This window comes from Rhipicephalus microplus, chromosome X (genome assembly GCF_043290135.1).
Source record: "Rhipicephalus microplus isolate Deutch F79 chromosome X, USDA_Rmic, whole genome shotgun sequence".
Lineage (NCBI taxonomy): Eukaryota > Metazoa > Arthropoda > Arachnida > Ixodida > Ixodidae > Rhipicephalus > Rhipicephalus microplus.
Genome location: NC_134710.1, coordinates 193735373 through 193753081, shown reverse-complemented (window position 1 = coordinate 193753081; position 17709 = coordinate 193735373). Strand labels below are relative to the sequence as shown.

The following is a 17709-nucleotide window of genomic DNA, read 5'->3' as shown; positions in this document are numbered from 1 at the left end:
ACGGTGACTGTAATTAGAGTTTGCAAAAATCAGTTAAAAATAGCAAACTACTGCTTAGCAGCAAACTGATTCATTAGGCTGTGATGAATCAATTAAAAAAATTAACTTTGCAGCATTTGGGTTCTGAGCTGTACAGATAAAATGGCATGTGTCAGCCGTCAGTCTCATGTGGAAAATTGTGCCTTTTACCCACAGATTTGTGCCCATTTGAAGGGACCCTGCAGAACTTTTTGACCATAATTAGAAAACACTGCCGATCAGTAGTCGAGGCTCATGAGAACATGCGAGCCAAATATTATAGCACAGCCTGCCCCCGGCCTGAAATTCACAATAAATTCTCAAAGTCAGCTAAAAATCGCTTTCTCTTCTCTCGACAAATAATGCTACAGGCTCAAAAAGAACTGCGTCACTGGCATGGTCGTCCACCGGATTTTTTCTTGGGGGGGGGGGGGGGGGTGCGTACAACTGTTGCATCGCGGCTGGGGGAAAGGGAAAGCACTGTTGTAGCTTGATTGATATAACTGATATGTGGAGTTTAACGTCCCAAAACTACCATATGATTACGAGAGACGCCGTAGTGGAGGGCTCCGGAAATTTTCACCACCTGGGGTTCTTTAACGTGCACCCAAATCTGAGCACACGGCCCTACAACATTTCCGCCTCCATCGGAAATGCAGCCGCCGCAGCCGCGATTCGATCCCGCGACCCGACTATTGTAGCTTGGGTGGGGGCAAAAGCTGGTGAGGCTTGAGGAGGGGCTAGAGCCCCTTTTGCACCCCACTGCCAACAGACATAGTCACAGGCCGAGTATCAGCCACTGGTTGATTTGAGCATGGCACTCAGTCGTTACTGGGGCAACCACAGGAGGTCGTGACTTAACACACGCACACACACCGAAAAGCCGCGCATTCGAAGACAAGAAAAAGTGCTCAAGGCCACAAGGCGCGCACAACATATTTTCTTCTCCCACACCATCCCTTCGTGCTTAGCTTCCAGCGCTTTTGTCGGAACGAGAGAATGCAATCGCAGTGTGTGACAAATCTTTGTAACTACGCTCATGTTGGATGGAATCTAAAAATTTTTCCAATGGTGAATTCGTGAGGCAATAAGCTGAGTCCATTCCATAGCCACTTGGAAAAGTTCTGCAGGGCCTCCAACTTCCAGAGAAATTCCATTTGCATAGAATAAGAAAAATAAAGGGTAGAATCGGTAAAATCCTTTATTATAGCACCATAGTTTCCATAATACATTAGCGCCCAGAAATCACTTTCTTGGAACAAAACATCCTCATATTTACTCCAGCAGCAGAACATAGGATTCACAGTTCAGACTCGTGTCAGCAGGCGGTGTAACCACCATCTATAGGCAACACTGTCCCGGTAATCATTGAAGAGCGATCACTCAGCAGATACAAAACTGCATCACAGACCTCTTCAGGTTCTGCAAATAAGCACCATGATAGAAAAAAAAAAGAGGATAAGCAATGCATGTTGTTGAAATTGCTGTAACACTTTACTGTTTGTGCAACAAAACATTAAGAAGTCTGGAAATAGCATTATTATATGCACCATATAATTTTATAAGAGCCCAGTAACACAGTGAATTTTGAAAATAAACTTTTTACTCCTTCGACAATACTGCCACGAATACCTCAGTCAGTGCTATTTTATCTGGTACATGCCTCAAAATATTACAGAGAAAGCCAATACGAGATCACAACTCGGGTCACGCGCAGTTGTCGCTTCCACTGCCGGTGCCCGTAACTACATCGCGCAAAACTAGAAAAAAAAACCTAGCATCAATGACACAGTGAATCTTGAACCCGGGTCCGCTTGGTGCGAGCCCAGTATTCTACAACTGAGCTACACTGGTGCTTGGGACTTGTTGGCAAACTTGCCTTAAGTAGGCTCGATGCCGGGAAAGCAATTGCGTTATTACGACTTATAAAGCATTTTAAAACAGCAAAGGACCAACCAGTCATTGCACAATGTGAATAGCGTAGCGAATGGGTCGTCCAATGCTCCAACCCATTACAAAAGCCTGTTCTCGTTTGCCTATTAACTGTGGCGCATACCCACTTCAGCCGTAATTCCTCATCATCATCAGTGACTGCATGAACAATTGGCACTAAATTATTTGCAAGTGTTTAGTGGACACCACGCTTCCCAAGAAAATTATGAGAAATAGCAATGCGATTGCCGACCTACTACCCCCCCAAAAATTATTATTAGTGCCCTAGTGGGTATCAAGCAAGTGTGCTTGCATTAGTTACCCAACGAATGTTTTGAAAGGCTGTGAAGGGCCGCTCTTCTAACTTTTGCTGTCACTGTGCTGCGCCTTGTGGGGGTGCTGACACCCCCCCCCCTGTAAAGTTGTCTGCGCCGCGTGGCGCACGTGTCTCGCCCCAGGGCGTTATTTCGGTGGTGACCACCACCGGGCGATAGATGGCGTTGTGTTCGCTTTGAGTACCACTGTTGGTAGAGTGGTAGCGCCGGTGGTGGCCCCTGGCGGAAGGCCCACACTGGCTGCCCAACGTGGAGCTCTTGGAGTGTCGGACGACAGTTCTTGCGGTTCGGTACAGGGATTTTGTTAGAGCCGGAGTAGAGTAGGCCTAGGGGGGACTTCTTTGCTAGCGTCGGTGGTGTGCTTTGTTGAGAAGCGAGGGGATTGGTTTTGTAACGTGTTTCAATTTGTCGGCAGGTTGACTTTCTTTTTTTTTTTGCTCGCAAGTGTTCTTATTTTTTGTTGTTAGTTTTCAAAAACGTTGTTGAATTAGGACGAGAGCCATGCGGTCCGCATCCTGGGGTGAGCAAGGCCTAGAGCACGTGGTTTGTAGGCCAGGCCCGAAGCGAGTGAGTACGGAAGCCTCGTGGGTGGTCCGATTTTCTGTAAATAGCTTCTTCTATCTCTTTGGGCTCAGGGAGCCGGGCGTCGTTGCTGACTTGTATTGCGGCTCGACGCCGGGGCGTCGTGACACCGCCCGGGGCGGTGGACGCCGATCGCTCGGTAAGCTGCTGTGTGCGGCGAGCGATAGGGCCACCTGACAGAGTGGACGTCTCCTCGCGGCTGCCTTTTCTGCGCCTAGGCTGGGTGCTGGGTGGATGCCGGTTGTTGCCGAGCGACTCATTAGGCCTAAGGCTCTGCGCAGCCGCCTGTCGCACGTGGCACAACTAGGTGGATCGTAGCGTTGAGGTGTTGCGCTCTGCTTCCCTCACTTTTTTTTACTTGTGAGCACGAGTTAGGAAAAGTGATTTTTGTTTTTATTTTGATGGGCGTCTCGGCCGCCACCGATGTATTAGCTAGCAGTACTAACCACCGTACCACGTGGCCGAAAAGCCTGAAGCTCCCTCCCCTGGGCCGCGCTCCTTTGTTTCTTTCGAGTTTTGTTTTTTTGTTGATGTATTCAGCGGGAGGGATGTCATCCACGGCCGGCTGTCCTGCACATCGTCAGCGTCGCTGGCCAGGAATGCGGTCGTGAGTTCGGGCGATGAAGATGCCTGGGACCTGCGCAACTGCCTGCAGTCCGGCGCCCTCGTGAGTGCTGGTCGCAACTGGAAGACGTGTCGGCGCTAGCGACGGATCGTCGCGCCGACGGCAACGTTGCTGTTGCGGGGCCGGTACTGAGGTGAAGTCTAGCCGGAGAGTGCAGCAGTGTCGACCAGCGGCGGTGTCGTGGTGCAAGGACATTATGGTCGTGCGATATCATTTTTTTGTTAAAGCTTGTGTAGCTAATTTCTGATTTCGGAATATGGTTTGATTTAAGGTTGGGGGAATGTGGGGGTGCTGACACCCCCCCCCCCCCCCCCTGTAAAGTTGTCTGCGCCGCGTGGCGCACGTGTCTCGCCCCAGGGCGTTATTTCGGTGGTGACAACCACCGGGCGATAGATGGCGTTGTGTTCGCTCTGAGTACCACTGTTGGTAGAGTGGCAGCGCCGGTGGTGGCCCCTGGCGGAAGGCGGGCCTTGGTGGTGGGCGAGCGTTGAGCGAGCCTCTTCTGCGCGTGGCGGCTGCCGCGAACGGTTGTCTGGAGCGCGGGTCCCCGGTGCTCGGCACCGCGGGCTTCGCGCCGGGGTCCCGCGTGTAAGGTCAGGCGTTGGCGACGCCGCCTTGGGTATGTGCTAGTGTGTTGGGTGTGTTAGTGTGGGTTTATCATGTTATTGTGTGTTTAGTGTGTCCCTGCGTTATGTTGTTTGTATGGTAGCGTGTTAGTTGAAATTGGTGTATCATTCGGCGGACGATATCGTCGTCTAAATTAGTTAATAAATGTATGTATGTGGGTGCGTTGTACCGACGGTGTGCACTGTGTCCGTTCACTCCAAGAGCGTGGCGTGGCGATGCGCGCGTTCGCCTCGCCGAGACCCCACAGCCTTCCGTGCAGGCCTGGCGTTTTTTAGAGAACATGGTGCACGACATCAAGCATTACAGCCATAAAACATCTTTAGGCACCCGACATTGAGCGTTACAGCCATAAAACATGTTTTAAAAATACATACCTGGCAACTTACAACATATGGCTTTAAAAAAATGTTCTAAACATTCACACACAAAAACAAGGGCGAGGGGGCACGGGGGGGGGGGGAGGTAAAAACTCTTTGTGGTCACATACCTTTTTCACGACTTTATACACTAAATTTATATGTTTATTATGTACACTGAGATGCAGCACAGAACAAGCAGCAAGCTTGGAACAGTATGCAAGCACAATATTTTTTTATAGAAGTGACTTTTTTGAGAACTGTGCTGCAGGGAATTTCTGTTTCAGAAAATTGGTGGAATTGACTGTTGGCTATGCTGCCTAGCAGCTATTTCATGTTTCTGCTCATTACTTCTCCTTTCATGCTTCTAAAATTCATATCGTTGGGCAGTAAAAAGTAGATAGTCTGGCATTATGGTTACATTGTGAATGAGCTCACATGATGAAAATTGCAGCATTTGCACAGTTCTTGTGCAAAATAAGCTTGGTATGTACATGTATGCATAAAAAATGCGAGTTTTTTTCTTTATGGAAAAGACATGTTTGTTATCTTTCTCGCTATATATATATATATATATATATATATATATATATATATATATATATATATATATATATATATATATATATATATAAAAGCAATTTGGGTACCCCGCAACCTCCTGGAATATGAAAGCTTTCCACCTATGTTCCTACCACTGTCATGGGTACTGCATTTATATTTTTGTGTACTTCAGTTGCAAAAGAGTCGAGAACTTTTTAAAACTTATTATTTACCTGAAGTTGATTATATTCTTTCGTATTTCCACCACTCTACTCTAATGACAGTTGTTTTTATATATTTGTGCACTCTACTCTTAAATTTGTCTAACCTTGGAACCCATGTAGAAGAACATTATGTACTATATTGCATTCTGTGCTAACAATGCTTGCTGCTGTGCTTTTTTCGCTTTACTGCCAGGGTGGCACGACCTTGTCAGGCGATTACTTGGCCTTTAGTAGTGTCCCCCAAGGTATTTTGTAACAATTTTGACTTTAATAAACCAAATTAACCAAATTGAACCAAACCATTTACTATTGCAAATATACTAAACATTTTAACTCTTTCATTAAACCTCTGAAGGGTCCATTCTAAGACATACTAACCTGCAAAACGCCCTAGGGGGATCTTGGACCGCATGGCACTAGCTTTGACAGGATCACTCCAGCCAACCAAGGACATAGGAGTGTTGGTCACAGTGGGGTTCACCGAATTCACTCGTATCTAAAATGCACAGCAAATAGGCACAAATTTAAAGAATTAGTCACATGGCACAGAAATGAGCCACAGAGCAAATAGAGCGGTTATGCACTGTCATTAATAATGGCATGATGCACTATGCAATCTAAGGAAAACTGGAGTATTTGGAGAGTCATTTCGCCACACAACAATACTAGTCATCTCAGACGCTCGCGTTTGCCATGTCAAGAACTGTGCCCACGCTCACTACCTTCATACTAAGATTGCTATGTCCCACTGATAGCCGCATGCTATTCGTGACGAGAAAGTAGTAGTGCAGGATGTAGGGTGATAATCACAGGGCAAGGCAAAATTTGAAGAAAAAAAATGATAATATTAAAATCCTTTTTTTTCTTTGCGATTTCAGAAGTGTGTCTCTTTGTGCATACTTTCCGCTTTTCTTAAAAAGTATTTTTTGTGGCTACAGACCAGCTTCTGCCAAAGCAATTTACTCTCTGCCATTTGGGAAGTGTGCCTCTAAGTGCGCATTCTTTGCATTCATGCTTTACTTAAAAAACATTGTTTGTGGCTGAAAATGAGCTTTTCCCAAATCAAGCGCTTAATGAACACACATCACAGGACAAGCCCTTCATATATGCTCTGTGCTTATGATTCATTTTTATACGTATAAAAAAATTTCGTGTATAAAAACCAAAATGCTTGTCTGGAGTAGTCTGTGTATCAGAAACTGTCAGGTAACTGCTCAGGCGCTCCGACGAAGGCACTGTGGACTTATGCACACTTCTTCGGAGCACATCTATTCGAACACCTTGAGCTCCTAGTTTCATTACACCTTGTGTCGGCCATATGTGTAGATAAATTGCAAAGCTGAAGTTACAGAAGGCCTTCAGCTAGTGTAAATTTCTACAAACCAAAACAGTTCTCTTGTAAATGCTCATATATGCTGACAAATGTACTAAGGTGCTGAATCCTGGACCAGCAGGCTCTTCATCAGGGCCGTACCAAGAAATTTTTTTTCGGAGGTTGTTCATGTGTAACAACTAACTTTGGCAACTGTTGGTCGGTGTGAAGGGGTGGAAATACTTTAGATATACCCAAAAAGCTAAAGCATGAAAAAATTTCGTAGGGTGTCGGAACTCCCTGATCGCCCCCTAGCTATGGCCCTGCTCTTCATTGTTGAACATTTTGGACTTTTCAGCGTGCTCCAAGGCGAATGAGTGTGCTTTATTGACAGGTGTGCTCTAATGAAAGTGAATATTATTTATGATGTAATTACACCTAACAGCCCGTGTAAACTGTGCAGTGCAAGTGTTGGGGTAATGGGAATCGCATTGCACAGTCGTTGGTGTCGTTGCTTAGGCTTCAGAGTCTTAAGGATAGCGACATTGGATGTTGTTCTTTCGTTTAATGATGGCAGTATTGCATGAGCCAAAATTCCCAAATAATGAGGATTAAAACCTAGCCAAAATACAGTCAATTTGCTGGAAAGAGGTTACCACAATCAAAGATATGTATCAAATATAGCTGCACAACAGTTCACAAGATAAGCAAAGCAAGCAAGACAACAAGTTCGAGTGTGAAAAGTGGATTTTTTCAATAATTTCCAAGCTTCTAGTTACCTAATAAAATAGTTGAAAGGTGTTTGTGCAACATACGTTTGCTTTTCAGCTGTTTTCTAACTTTAAACTTGAACATATCTACATTATGTTTTACATTACTTAGGTACCATTACTTCCTTTGTATTCCAAGATAACCAGTTAATTATTATTATTTTTTGTATTCTGCAGATATGCTAACAAATACTGAAGCAAAACTGAAATTATGCACTTTAGAGCTCTTGTGTTACAAATTTTTCAAGATGCAAATTGACTCAGAATTTAGGTCTCAGTGGTAAAAAATTCACAAAAATTCTAATGTTTGTCAGATTAAAAAATACCAGCTTCGGTTAAAAGAGAGAAAGGTTCAGAATTAAATTATATATGCATTGTGTAGATATCCTTTTTAGTCACAGAGAAAATGGCACCTCATAATCCCCAAACACGCATGGAATGTATAGGGCTTACTTGGTGCCCTTAAAGTACACAAGAATGATGATAATAATAGTTGTGTGGCAGAAAGACACCCCACGCATGCCCTTTTTGTCTTAGAGTTTGGTTATCATTATGATACAATGGTATACTTTGTCTGCTTGTACTATTTACACTGAAGAGAAAAGTGTCATTTGGAGCACACAACCTTGTATGGCCCGAGTTCAAGGGCCATTACTCGGGTAAGCTGGTCCAAAGCCGCTTTGCTGGCACAGTAGATCGCATGATTTGCCAGGGCCACAATGCCTGCTTGGCTTGAGACGTTGACAATTGCACCACCTACACCTCGGTCTTTCATTGATTTGGCACACAGCTGCACAGTTTTCAAAAAACCCATTAGCAGTAACAAGGACAAGAAAGCTGTTATGAAAATTCTAGTGAAACATACAATCACACAATGACAGAACAGAAACTACTTCAAATGTTTTTGAAGTCCAAACATAAATATAACTTGGCATGCATAATTGTGAGACCACGACAAGAAACTTACCATTTCAGCATTACAGTACAATTTCTTCAGTGCACTGCATTGGTCAAACATGCACACTTCAGCTGTACCACTGCAACAGATCACTAGTGCTTTACATGTATAATTTTAAAAAATGTCCATATTGGTGCTATTTTTCGATCCAGCAATATGGCGGAATTAAAATACACTGAATATGTTTCTTATCTCACGTACACTCAGAAAACACCATCTTGCTTTTGCCGCCTTTTGCCCACAATCATCATGAGTAAAAAAAGTTGCAAGCTCATGGAAAGAAATAATTTAAACCAGCACAGTTCTTACATTTCAATTTTACTGGATGCCTACACATTTATTAACTCTCCCAGGAAATAGGTATTAAGTGCAAGTGAACGGTTTTATCCATTACAATCTTAGTGACATACTGTATGAGACCGAATTTATGTCATAAAATTATGTTCACCAATTTTGCAATAAACAATCTTCTGACCCAGGTGAAATCACCTACCAGTTGAGAATGCTTAGTTCTGCTTGGGCCCTTTTATGGCTTAGTGCTTTCAATTCTCAAATACTGGAGCGAATTTTACAAAAAAAAAAAAAAAAATCTCAGCATATCCACGGAGTCCTTTCGTGCTTCCGTCCGTCTATTCGTTCTTGCTTCTGTCTGTTCCTGCGTCCTTTCGTGCTTCCGTCCGTCCATCCATTCGTTCTTGCTTCTGTCTGTTCCTGCGTCCGTCCGTGCAACCATTAGTCAGTCCGTCCGACGGTGCATTTTCTGTCCGTCCTTCCATCCGCCCATTGTTCGTTGGTCTGTGCATCTGTCCATCCATGGGTCCGTTGATCCCTCATCTGCTTGTCTGTCTGTCCGTCTTTCTGTCTATCCCCTGTGGCACATACCCGCTCTCTCGGGTATGTGCCACCTGCAGTTACGCACACCGACAACAGGGACGCACAAGCCACGTCATAAGGAACTTCCCCTCTAAAAAAAAAAAAGTGCGAGGCTTGTACTAAGCTATGCAAGGGTTGAAATAGAGTAATTAGATGATTCTGAAGATTAATCTGGTTGCTTCTAGCTTGCTGCTAGGCTTTAGCTCAATGATGCTAAGCTGTTTCTACATTGATTCTTAGCGCAAAGAGGTTCCAATTACACTATTCGTGGCAAGATCGGGCTATAGGTGGCCATCCCTGCGCAAATGTGGATAGGCGGTCGGCGGCCCGTATACAAATACACGCAGCGGCGCTTCGTTGCGTGCGGTCTGAGCCGATTGTCGGTGGACACTCCATGTCGGCGGATAAAATGCGTTGAATACAGTTTACTGTTAATATTTACGCTCTTGTCTACTGAATCCGTGCACGTCGCCTATGCAACGTTAACATTACCCACGAGTAAAGCGCATTCTGCCTTTCATAGGGATGCTCACCCTGGGTGACTCTTCATGCTTATGCACTAAATCACGCCGCTGCTGTGTTGCTGGTACATGGTTAGCTTGTCTTTTGCCTGCTACGCACTGCTGTAGCGTAACTGAACAACTTATTTACATCTTTGTCCTCTGCATACTACAAGAAAGACAGAAAGAAAGATCGTAGAAAGCCCGCATATATGTGCGATTAGTTCAGTACCACCCCTTGCACCTTATACATATATGATTTTTTTTCTCTCATTTATAGTTCAACAGGAAATGTGGGACAGTCGATTAGTCTAGTCAGGAGAGCTGTGTGGCTGACGGCGCTTTGCGCTACACTGCGTTTACCACATGTACGCACATGTTCTTGCACCAGTAAAAATATTAAAATATTATATAAGAGTTCGGGAGAATGCTTTCATCGATGGATTACGTGCATGACAACGCAACAAAGGCCTGGTAATGAGACAACAAGCACTATGAGGTTTCTGGATTGCTAATTAACTCTTCCGTTACCGCGCGAGAATGGTCGTTTTTCATATGTCTCGGGAATATCGTTTTTGCCTGTTTGAAAAGTACTTCAGCATGCATTGTAGCATACCAAACTTTGCAGAATAAAATGCTCTTTCCAAAAAATATAGGTTGTAGAAAAACAAAAATATTTTAGAATGAATCAAAATGTGAAAAGCGTGAAATTTTTGTCATTAGCTAGCAAACAGTGGAATAAAAACACTATATACCCATATTCAAAACAGAGAAAATTTTGAATATACACTTTGTAGATAAATAACCCAGGACTAGTATGTATAAAAATAATTCATGCTGTACAATATGTTTCTTTTCACATAGACAAAGAAAATCAGAACCAAGGTGCTGCTTCACTGCTCATGCCATGCGGTGAAGCATTGCATGGTTTTTCGTGAGAAACAAGTGTACTCGTACACTTTTCTCGGTAAATTTTCATTGCCTTGCGATAAGAGTCTCTAGGTGTTCCAATATAAATGAAAACCCGTGATGTCAATAATCCCTCTATATATGAAATGTCCAATGAATTTCGCTATTTCATTTAGCGTCACATCTTTTCATGAGCCACCTCACTCAGCACAGGTTGGCGTTCCAGTATATGCATACAAGCATGTTCCTTTACATCTTTGCACATATCGTAATAAAAAAGGACAATATTGCGGGCAGTTCTAAACTGTTTCGCACTGCTCTATAGTCAGAGCCAAGATGTGCTCCGAAAGCCTTCTTGCCGTTAGGAGAAGCTCTACAGCCACACGGTGCCCTAGCGAAGTGTGGACCACGCAGGTAACCTGAGTAACTATAAGATTATGCACAAAGGTCAGAAGCTATATGCACTTGCGGCATAGGAGATATCTTGAGGATGTAAACAAAACAAACCCATGAACGCTACGGATGTCTCAGGCTGACGCAAAACATCGTTGCCATAAAATTTAAAGCTGAGGTGCTGTCATCCACGAAATCTCAGCTCGTTCTCAATTAAGGTGGGGTCACAAGACAGTTTCAAGCAGTGCATGTGCTTTGCAGCGCTGATGCGCACCAATGCGCGCGTGACGACTGCGTAATAGGAGCGACTTGTGACACTAGATGTGACCATGTGTCTGAACGATACAAACAAAACCAGAATGAATTGAGACTATCTGTGAGAGCCACGTGCACACTTTATACATGCGGTGGACCTTGGGAAATATTTATTTGTAGAATTAATTTTTCCTGACTTTTAGCAGTGGCTCTCTATTGATTAACTGGCATAAATTTCCGACAATCATTACTGCTCAACTCAGTCAAATTGTGAAGCCAACACATCAATTTGATATTTAGCTTGCAAAGTTCCTTTTCATTACAGAACTTCGATGTTACTGTAGCATTATCACGAGGGGCACGCACTTCTGTCAAGTTTGCCAACCTAGTGCATTTTTCCAACTACAAATGCACATTGGTTTGCGCGGAAGTCTGTAAAAAATCGCTATGTTGCCTAAGTTGGCAAATTAAAAAAAAATTCTGAAAGTTGAGTGGCTGAACTAAATACTAGAAAGTGCTGGGTGCACGAGAAACAAATTTAACCTGCCAAAATCGATGACCAAAAAGTGTCGACCATTGGTGATCAATTTGAATAGGCATGATAACGAAAGAATTAAACAACCCACATCAATTCCATATTTACTTTGAGTGGCACTTCATGGTTTTCAAAAGGCACAAATAATATTTTCAGTTTTACAATGTGTTACAGTTGCATGCTATTGGTTGTATAACTTGGCTAGGAGACCTTAATTCACACAACACACAGATAAATGCCATTTGGCATGTTTGCAGTAAAATGCACTGTGTAATTTGTTCCTGGCACTCAAAAGACCCCTCAAGTAAAGCAATATATACAAACATCATCATTCTTCAATTTTATGTTAGCTTTCACACGAACGCCGACGAAGTAAGAAAGCACTTTTCAAAATATAGTAATCTTCTTTCATTACCAAGCAAGTTCTACAATTGACAGGGTTAAAGGTAGTTAAAAAAAATCTGGCTTTTATGCTTGTGGAACACAATAAAAATTTAAAAATGACAGATAATTTATCTAAAAATAACAGACACGGATAAATAAACCACTACGACAGACACATTCCACCTGTCCTCTTAAGAGCCAGAAACACAATGCACTAATTCTTCACGCTGCAATATGCGATCTTTACAATCTAAAGTTAATCTGAATATAGACAAATATAGCTCACCTGTGACACATTAACTACAGCTTTCACATTTGTGGCAAAGGAGCTGCAGTGAGATGCAAAAAAAAGAGCATTAGCCTCGAAACATTACCACACAGTTGACTTTTACAAGAAAATTTTACACTCTTAATCCTACAAAAGACACAAAGAAACTGGCCTGATATACTAGCAATAAAACAATGCCCCTTACATGCTCCTTATTTGTTAAAAAGTGATATAATTCCACCTAACATGTACTGTATTGATTTACTAATGTTACTTAGACCAAATTGGGCATAGGACTGTTAATCATAATTTTGCAAAATATCCCATGCTTGTCAGCAAAAATATGAATGCTAGTAGATAAGATAGAAGTAAGGTCATTGGTGCAAACTGAAATCAAGAGACATGCAAGTACTGGCCTCTGTGGTGTACTCAGGTATAGTCCCATAGTAGGTGATTAGTTATAACCATTAGCCATTACATATCGTAGTCAATCAATTAGGATCTCATCTACTTGAGCATGTTTATGTCTAGACTAAGTAAGCACAGCTTATATAATAATAAATTACAAGAGACCTTGTCAGAAGCCTTACTTAAATCAAGAAAGGTCCAACCAACACACGAAGTATATAAAACTTGTTGTACTTCATGTGTGAACAACATAAGCTACGTCTTGTATGAAGAGGATTAGAAAAGTCCACGTTGCATTGGTGCAAAGGATAACTTCGATTCAGGGAAAAAAAATAAGTTAGTTACAGTCACATGCTCTAATAGCTAGCAAGTGCAAGAGAGATTGGACAATAATTAATAGGATAAGGTGTGCTGCCTCATTAAATATTGGAACCACCTCCCCAACTTTTCATAATTTTTTTAAATGGCAGAGGCATCTAAAGACTGCTGAAATATCTTTTGTAAGCATCAGTGGACTACAATGAGGTATACTGTGATGAGTAGGAGATAAGTGAACATGGTGAACCAATGACTACTCGGTAAACAACTGACTACTCGAAGCATTGCAACATACTCATAGCACTATGTAATTTGCACAAAACATTTCTAATTGAGAGTGAGTTAGGAATGTGCATTCAGAAGGTTCACACATCTATTATATTACAATTATATTATGCCATCTCAATTCCCTCTGTACTGCCTGGTGAGCCTTTTGAGTATTTAAAATAAAAAAAGAAAAAAATATGAAGGTTTAGAAAAGTGCTTCATTACTAAATACACATCTCACATATCAAATGACTCTGGCTTGATTTCTCCCACAGGCTCCAAAATGGCAACAGCTGCATTGTTCACAAGCAGATCTACAGGCCCAACAGTGGAGAATGCTGTCTCAGTAGCATTCCAGTCAGCAAGGTCAACACAAACAGGCACTATGTTAGGTACCTAGAGAGAGCACAAAATTAATCAGCAATCAAGCAATACTTTAGGAAATGAGTAGCACATGCCACAACTGAAAATCACTACACTGCAATTGAAAACCAATTAGTATATATAGACCTAGTTTAAATCTCAGATTTATTGAAAATCTATATCTATACAAGCAATTGTATCACAAACTTAGTTCAACCTCAACTTCACCAATGATGAAGTTGAAGCTACTTACATGTGAGATCTGTATAATAGTTACATATGAGCTCTGTAAAAGGGTCGTGCATTTTCTGATATGTGCAGAATGTCCTTGGTATTAATGTACCCCTTCACAGGAACCACTTTTTAACGATATGTTCCTAAATGCGGTTTGTTTAAAAACAACAAAATGTTCCCACTATCACAGCCTAGTTATCATTCAATGCTTTCCGTGATTTGAACTACAGTCATAATAAAGCTTTGCTACTTTTAAAGCTCAACCACTTCACTTTTGCCCATAAAGTGTGGCCTCACTGCATACAGTACAAACTATTTACCATAACTTAAATGTATGTTACTACATGTACAAATGCCAAATATGTTTATGCCATAATATGTTTGCACTTTTCATGCACAATGTGTGCCATGTTAGCCTAGTGGCTATGCCATTATGCTGCAGAGCTGAAGATTTTCAGTTCTTGAGGTCGATGAGGGCAAAAATGATAAGGGTAAAAACATCCATGCGGGTAAAAATGCAAAATATGCCTATGGTGAAAAAAATGCTACATGCAACACCTGACAACTCGCAATTTTTTGCACTCAAAGGCAAATGAAAATCTCAAAATGGCCACTACTATCCTCACAAAGCACCACTTGGGAAAAAAACCTGAGTACAGCTCTGCAGCCACAAATTAATATATCACATGTCCCTTTTTGTCCCTTTCTGTCAACATGCATTGGCTGTGTATTTGGAAGACCCATCCACAAAATGCTCAGTTACTTGTACCGGATGGTGGGCAGCAGAATTTCATTCGTAATTACACACCTGTTCACCAAATCATGACAAAATGGGTGAAGGAAGTTAACAACTCTTAACTTCCTCAGCAGACTCACCTGTTTCTGCAGCTCCTTGAGTTTGTCAGCCGATCTGGCAATGGCTATCACTGTGGCTCCATGTTTCGCAAGTTCTCGTGCAATTACATTGCCTATTCCTAATAAGGCAGAAAAATGGAATGGTATTAGTATGCTTATAGCATCCTTGCAAAGGAAATGCAGGTAACCTCATTGCAGCTTGCAACGCTTACAAAGCAACAAGCTCACTTGCTTTATTCGCGATGGCAAGTATTCAGTAAAAGCTCATTAATTTGAACTTAGTTCATCCGAACTAATGCTCTGGTACTGGCACAGCCCTGTGTATTTCCATGGGAAAAAAACTCCCGATCATTTGAACACGTCAGTAGCTACAATGAATAATTCAAACTGGGAGCCCGCTGGCTTTCTTCCCTCCTCGCAGAAATTGGCCCAGAATAATCACTCATATTACTCATTACTTTCGTCTGAGTAAAACAAGTGTAATGATTGATTTTTATGTATGCATTTGCGGTTTTAGATGTTGTCTGTCCGCTGCTACTGCTGTATGGATGGCACGGCCAAGTCAGGCAATGTTTGCCTTTAGTCGTGTCCCCTTGGACAACTTCGATATTGTTTAATACAAACTAAGAAAGAAAGACTAAATTTTGATTGCCTTAACTCTACCACATAAATAAACGTGTTTTCGAGTACAAATAACTTTGTATATTTTGGCATTAGGGCTCACATGATTGCAAGTCGCTGCTTGTTGTGGCATATCAATGAGTGATCAATAAATCCTGTTTGCTGCTAGAGCCTAAACTTAATTTAAGAAATTATCTGCCACAAACGTGTAGTATTGCCAAATTTGTGGCAACAAGTCCAGAGGTGGCTTCTCTCCGCACAGTTTGGCACAATGTCTGTTCATTCTAGCACCTGTCCGCTACTTTGAACAATTATGTAGTCTCCTTCAAATTAACGAGCTTTTACTGTACTCACTACGGGAGATCATCCAAGAAGCCAGTGGTTAGACTTTGCAGGAGTGATATAAATTACAAACAAAAAGTACAGTACACAGTACAAGGTCAAATAGGCAAACTAAATATAGCCTTAGTGGCATTTTTTGAGATATTTTCAATGAAGCCAAATGTATATGACTTTACAAGAGAATCAAAATACTTATTACAATAACGATAAATGAAACAAAAGGAAAATTAGAGACACAAGCAGTTGTGTACATTGTTTCACGTAGGTCTTGTTCAATGTTTTTGGATTAACAAGCTTGATCATGGGATACGAAATCTCCAATTTTACGAAAAGGCAGCAAAGTTGAGAATATTGACTTTAATTCTATTTACTATTTTTGGTGTACCGACTAATAATTATAATGTTATCCTGGTATCCTTGTGTCCCAAAGTTAACAGATGGCCATGCAGAAATCAATCGTACGTACGGAACGTTTCTTATCGGGATTTGTTGCGGCTTGCATGCCTGGTTCTACCTGGTTGCTTTATCGTCGCTACGATTTGTTCATGCGGACACTGCAAGATGCAGCCCCGCCGCGGTGGTCTAGTGGCTAAGGTACTCGGCTGCTGACCCGCAGGTCGCGGGTTCGATTCCCGGTTGCGGCGGCTGCATTTACGATGGAGGCGGAAATGTTGTAGGCCCGTGTACTCAGATTTGGGTGCACGTTAAAGAACCCCAGGTGGTCAAAATTTCCGGAGTCCTCCACTACGGCGCCTCTCATAATCAAATGGTGGTTTTGGGACGTTAAACCCCACAAATCAAATCAATCAAAATCACTGCAAGATGCAGTACTCTCTCAGTGATTTAGCCGATTCTACTTTATACCTGCGAGCGTCTTGATTTCGCCACTCCATCTGGCAAAAAGGAACTTTGCCCTCCATCTAACCCTCTGCCGTCCTCAGCTATACGTTTCCCATATCTATTACATCGCTCTGACTAGTACCGGTTATCTGACCTTCGCATTACGTAATCTACCCAGGTCAAAGCGTCCCAAGAGATAGTAGAGAATTTTAGAATAATGTATGCAAAGTTCGCGGCATCACTGCGTTTGCTGGGGAACTCGCACGCTAGTAACAAGCGAAGTGTCTAGGATCCCACGCACGCTCACAATACCTATGAACACTTTATTTACTCAAGGTTGCGTTTCGCGACAATCAATAAACTAATTTGAGGTACTTGCAGATCATGTAAAACAATTTTAGCAAAGCAGTTGTAATGTCATCACAAACGAATAACTGAACGAAACTTGCCTTGGCTAGCACCGGTCACCACGGCTCGCTTCCCGCTAAACGAGAGCTCCATTGCAACCTCGCCGCCGAAATTTCGCTGATGATTGGATAGCCTGTGGATACGACGATGTACTGTACGGGAACACCTGCTTCTCACATAACCCTCTTTCCAGAAAGTACTTACTTGAGACGCTTCCAGTAGATCCAAAGATCAGAGAGGAGGAGGCACCGGACGAATGAATGACAACCAAGCACGCTGGATACGCTAGACATCAACATCAAGCAGATGACTCCAAAACCGAAACTTGAATAAAAGTTTGCACTAGATCATTGCACATCTATTGACGTAATACCTGAACTAACTTAAAAAATATAATGCATGGATTTCAAACATTGTAAAAGCTCACGTCCTTCACTCCAAGAAACGATGCCATAAACTCCACTGGTAAGGTCACCCTAGTGAGGTCGTTCAGAAATACTGGTCGAAACCGGATATTTGTGGTTCATGGAGAACACCAGATAATATATTTGTATTGTAATTACATTCCACAGTGTGCTCAGTGCTCATATTATGGTTCTTCATTTACGCGTTCTTTATTTAGATCTCTAAGGTTCAGAAATGCGTTGCAGTGAG

At 42.3% G+C, this 17709-nt stretch overlaps 1 protein-coding gene across 2 annotated transcripts; it reads right to left on the bottom strand.

The window, feature by feature from the left end:
* Window positions 1–1201: 1201 nt before the first annotated feature.
* LOC119177345 (L-xylulose reductase) lies at window positions 1202–17526 on the bottom strand. Of its 2 annotated transcripts, none has more exons than XM_037428821.2 (8): window positions 17260–17526; window positions 17097–17207; window positions 14866–14963; window positions 13634–13788; window positions 12418–12460; window positions 7950–8114; window positions 5621–5738; window positions 1202–1440 (listed from the first exon to the last, which is right to left on the bottom strand). In XM_037428821.2, exons 2-8 carry the CDS (start codon window positions 17146–17148, stop codon window positions 1337–1339), a joined length of 735 nt encoding a protein of 244 aa, XP_037284718.1. In that variant the 5' UTR covers window positions 17149–17207; window positions 17260–17526; the 3' UTR covers window positions 1202–1336. The 2 variants fall into 2 exon arrangements, with proteins under 2 accessions (XP_037284718.1, XP_037284717.1); XM_037428820.2 differs by having other exon boundaries at window positions 17097–17188; window positions 17260–17340.
* Window positions 17527–17709: the final 183 nt, after the last annotated feature.

What these genes read in the sequence shown, in the direction of transcription:
- LOC119177345 (XM_037428821.2), bottom strand. Translation starts at nt 17,148, where the DNA reads ATGGAGCTCTCGTTTAGCGGGAAGCGAGCCGTGGTGACCGGTGCTAGC. An exon ending in GGTGACCGGTGCTAGCCAAG is followed by an intron (nt 14,964 to 17,096) that starts GCAAGTTTCGTT and finishes CTGCCTTATTAG; the next exon opens with GAATAGGCAATGTAATTGCA. An exon ending in CTGTAGTTAATGTGTCACAG is followed by an intron (nt 8,115 to 12,417) that starts GTGAGCTATATT and finishes AAAACTGTGCAG; the next exon opens with CTGTGTGCCAAATCAATGAA.